This window comes from Loxodonta africana, chromosome 3 (genome assembly GCF_030014295.1).
Source record: "Loxodonta africana isolate mLoxAfr1 chromosome 3, mLoxAfr1.hap2, whole genome shotgun sequence".
In the NCBI taxonomy this organism is placed as follows: Eukaryota; Metazoa; Chordata; class Mammalia; order Proboscidea; family Elephantidae; genus Loxodonta; species Loxodonta africana.
This window is the reverse complement of record NC_087344.1, coordinates 16,135,070-16,139,623: the sequence shown is the minus strand read 5'-3', so window position 1 is coordinate 16,139,623 and position 4,554 is coordinate 16,135,070. Positions and strand designations below refer to the sequence as shown.

Sequence of the window (4,554 nt, the reverse complement as noted above, 5' to 3'; positions counted from 1 at the left end):
CTGCAATGATGAGACATAAAGGTAAAATAAAATACGGAATTGGAGAAAGTAAGGAAGAAAGAAAGGGGAAAAGAAGGAAGAAAAGAACCAAGAAAGGACCACAGAGAATGAATCAACATCTCAGGTTATCCAAGGCAGTATATTACTATGAATCATCTGCAAAAACCATCTATCAAATCTAGATCACCACCCTTGAACTTGAAAACCACATCATTGTTCTTATACAAAGTAGGATAGCAAAGTATGGTTGCCAGTTTGAAACCATCCCAATCTCAGACTCTTCTCTGAAAAATGGGGTGAATGAGAATATATCTCAAAGAAATATTGCCATGGTTAAATGAAATCATATGTGTAAAGCAGTAAGGACAGTCCAGATGGGGAAAGCAGTTTGTGATGACTGTTGTATGATTTTGATTTTATTTTGCTCAGGGAAAAACACATACATAACCAAATGAAGGTGAAATGCATCAATGGTTGAGAGATTAACTTTTGGGAAAATCATGTCTGCACTTAACAAGATTAATGATGTCAATCTAAGGTTGGATTTTCTAGGAATGGCTCTAAGAAAGCTGACCAAAGAAAGAACTTTATGGACAGCACATAGGAAAGAAGAGTCAAAAAAAATTACTAAGTCAAAACGGTACAATAACAAGTAGAAGGCCAATTATAGTTGCTTTGGGATTGGAAGAAACGGTGCATGTCTTCTGAGGAAGAAAAAAAAAAAATCGGGATATTTAAATTCATGATATTTGGCTTTGGGGAATGTGAAGCCCATTTAGCCCTGAGGCCAGTGGCCATCATCATGGACAAAAAGCTGCTCTACAGAGAAGCCTTCCCAGGGCTCCCTTCACATCCTTATTCCTTAGGCTGTATATGAAGGGGTTCAGCATGGGCGTGACCACAGTGTACATCACTGAGGCAACAGAGCTTCTCTGGGAAGAATGGGTCACAGCAGAACTGAGGAAAACCCCAAGTCCTGTCCCATAGAACAAAGAAACCACGGATAGGTGAGACCCACAGGTGGAAAATGCCTTATACTTGGCCCCAGCAGAGGACATCTTCATTAAGGAGGAGACAATCTGAGAGTAAGAGAAGAGGATCCCTGAGAGGGGAAACACACCCAGCAGGGCAGTCAACACATACAAGAAGACATAATTGATGTGGGTATCAGAACAGGCCACTTTGATAATCTGAGTCAGTTCACAGAAAAAATGTGGTATTTCAGTGTCTGTACAGAAGTTCAGCCGTGTGATCAAGACAATATGAAGCAGGGAGACCCAGAAAAAGATGACCCAAGACACCAGAACCAACAAGACACAGAACCGGGGGCTCATGATGACTGTATAGTGCAGGGGGTGACAGATGGCCACAAATCGGTCATAGGCCATCATGGTCAGGAGGAAATTGTCCAGTCCAGCAAAAATCATGAAGAAATACTCCTGAATGAGGCATCCTATGTACGAAATGTGTTTGTTCTGTGTCTGGATGTTCACAAGCATCTTTGGGACCGTGGTAGTAACGAAACAGATGTCAACAAAGGACAGGTTGGAGAGGAAGAAGTACATGGGGGTGTGGAGGTGAGGGTCAGAGGTAACCGCCGGTATGATGAGTAGGTTCCCAAGCACAGCGACCAGGTACATAGACAGGAAGAGTGCAAAGAAGAGGGGCTGAAGTTCAGGATCCTCTGAGAGGCCCAGCAGGAGGAATTCTGAAAATTTTGTTTGGTTTTCTGCTTCCATGTATTTAGTGTGTAGGCTGGAGAAGGTAAGAGCAACATTCAATGAACTGCCAAATGGCATCTCAGCTAGTCATCACCTTTACAGTACCACCTGCATTTTGTTATTAAGTCCTTCCATTGACTGTGACTCTCAGTTACAGGTAGCCCTTTTCATTTTAAACATATATAATTATTCAGACACTTTAATTCAGCAGAAATTTCTCTTTTTAGCTTCTATTCACTGGTTCTAATTATCCTATTTGAATCTATACTCATAAACCAATTTTCAAGCTAATTGGAAACATGTAATGTGAACTCCCAAGTATGATCTTTTCCCTGATAATCTCCATGCCTCCTCCATTCTGGTAACTCTATGTTAGTGATTAAAGGTCATCTGAGCTGAAAATCCATGTCTTAAATGTGACCTGTCACATCCTAATGATGTAACAGTTAACTTTTTGTGCCTTATTTTTTTTGTTTTTTAAAAAATCTGGTTATTGCTATTACCTTCTTTGCAAGGTTTAGAAATGCCTTTGTGAACAGGAGGATCTGTTTCAAAAATAACCCCCGCCCCCCCCAAAAAATCCAAACCCATTGCCGTTGAGTTGATTCTAACAAAAACAACTCTATAAGACAAAGTAGAACTGCCCTACCATGTTTCCAGGTCTGGTATCCTTAAGGAAGAAGACTGCCACATCTTTTTCCTGTGGAGTTGCTGGTAGATTCAAACCGCTTACCTTCTGGTTCACACTAGAGTGTTTAGCCACTGTGGTACCAGGGCTTCTAATTAGTAATAGCTATTATCTTTTTTTTTTTTTTTATTATCGACGGCAATGGGCTTGGGCTTGGCTTCTTCATTATTATTATTAATCTGTTCTTTTTATGATAACTATTTTAGATACATAATTCTCCAAAGCTACAGTATAAAGCTGTGATTTCAAAAATGAGGGTTTGAATCATACTGCCCAGAATAGAATTTTGGCTTTACCAACTTACTATCTTATGTGACCATGAGAAAATTACTTAATCTCTCTTAACTGCAGATACCACCTTCTCAAATGAGAGTGCTAAATATTCCCGACATAATGAGATCGATGAGTGAATTAAATGAGATGATGCATGTCATTTTTCTAGTGGTGTGCCTGTGATATAGAGCAGGCACTTGATAATTGTGAGCTTCCGTTTTTTTTTTTTTTCACTATCACAATAAACCTGCCTTGCATGTCCATCGTTTATCAATAGCTCCTTTAAACTATGGCAGCCATAAAGCAAGGATAGAATTGTGATAAGTATAAACAAAACAGGTCTGTTACCTCTTTTGATCTCCATGAAGCTCTTCCAGTTAGTGAAGATCCCTATGGCTCCTTATTGCAGAAACCACCTGCCAAATGGTTTCTTCCAAGAAGGGGAAAGGCCAAGTGGACTCTGTAAATAAGAGGAGGAAATAGAAGAGCACAACCATTGAAATGAAATACAAAGTATGTGTGTACTCATGTGTACATGCTCTTGAAGAAGGATGTGTTGCACTAAAATCAGTGGAGTTTATTACAAAGTATAGGATGGATAAACTAAATTAAAATATCAAAAACTTCTATACAGCAATTATACCAAAGAAAACTAAAAGTCAAACTTAAGATATGAAAATTTAAACTTAAGTCAAAAAGTCAAACTTAAAAAACCAAAACCAAACCCAGTGCCTTCGAGTTGATTCCAATTCATGGAGACCCTATAGGACAGAGTAGAACCGCCCCATGGAGTTTCCAAGGAGCGCCTGGCAAATTCGAACTGCTGACCCTTTGGTCAGCAGCCTTAGTACTTAACCACTACGCCACCAGGGTTTCCAAACTTAAGTCAAACTTAAGATTTGAAAATTTCCAAAAAAGAAAAATAGTATTATTCATGCATAAAATATGGAAATTAATTAAAAAGAGAAAAAAAAAACATTGTGGGTATATAATTTAGTCTGGGTCTATGAGTTAAAAAAAAATTTTTTTTTTCTTTTTTTCCTATGAGTAGGAAAGATTTTCTCTGAAATAGGATTCTTTGAATTGACAGAGGAAGAATAGGTAATTGTTATTCATAGGAAGTAAGAAAAGGGAAAGCACAATAGACTGAGAGAATAGAAGGTTAATTCCCTGTGGGGCAGTGAGCTTGGTAATGGAAGGGATTTGAGAGACCAGTGAGATGAAGAACACAGAATGACAGATAGGAAGGACTGAGCTTATGACTCCTACAAATAGAGCATGCAGAACTACTCATTGATGTGTCTCTTACATGGGTACTTTTATGTTTACTTGTGTGTCAGAGGTTGTGACTTTGTTTTCTCACCATTCCCTTAACCCAATATAGAATGGCTGTTTTTAAACCACAGCCAACAGGATAATCTCTATTAAAACACTAAAATATTTGTGCTAAATTCATGAATAAGCCAAGGAAATCTAATTCCACTTTAGTCATTCTCCTGTATCACTTAAGATGAGAAATGAAATAAGTCTGAGTATTAAAACCTCAAAAATAATTTTACTATTTACAGATGATGTTGAGGACACTGAGGAGAAATAACATAAAAATAGAACTTTTAAGTGCTATCAGTAAGTTGGCAGTGTATTCAACAAATATTTAAAAATCAGTAAATTTCCATTTGGAGGAAAAATGCTTAGGGAATATATAGAAAAACCCAAACACTTTAGGAACAAAACAATACTTCCCTTATAGTAGATTTTCTTTAAACAGGTAATAGATAAATTACTGGATGTACGAAATCTAACAGCAATCTTTAATTTATAGAAGAGAGAAGAGAAGCGATGTTTGATGAGAGAGATAAGATAAAATGTCAT

At 37.7% G+C, this 4,554-nt stretch overlaps 1 protein-coding gene across 1 annotated transcript; it reads right to left on the bottom strand.

Annotated features, from left to right (window-relative positions):
• Positions 1–800: 800 nt before the first annotated feature.
• LOC100668431 (olfactory receptor 7D4-like) lies at positions 801–2,893 on the bottom strand. The gene has a single exon (XM_064280546.1). It carries the CDS (start codon positions 1,797–1,799, stop codon positions 801–803), a length of 999 nt encoding a protein of 332 aa, XP_064136616.1. The 5' UTR covers positions 1,800–2,893.
• Between the last annotated feature and the right edge of the window lie 1,661 nt (positions 2,894–4,554).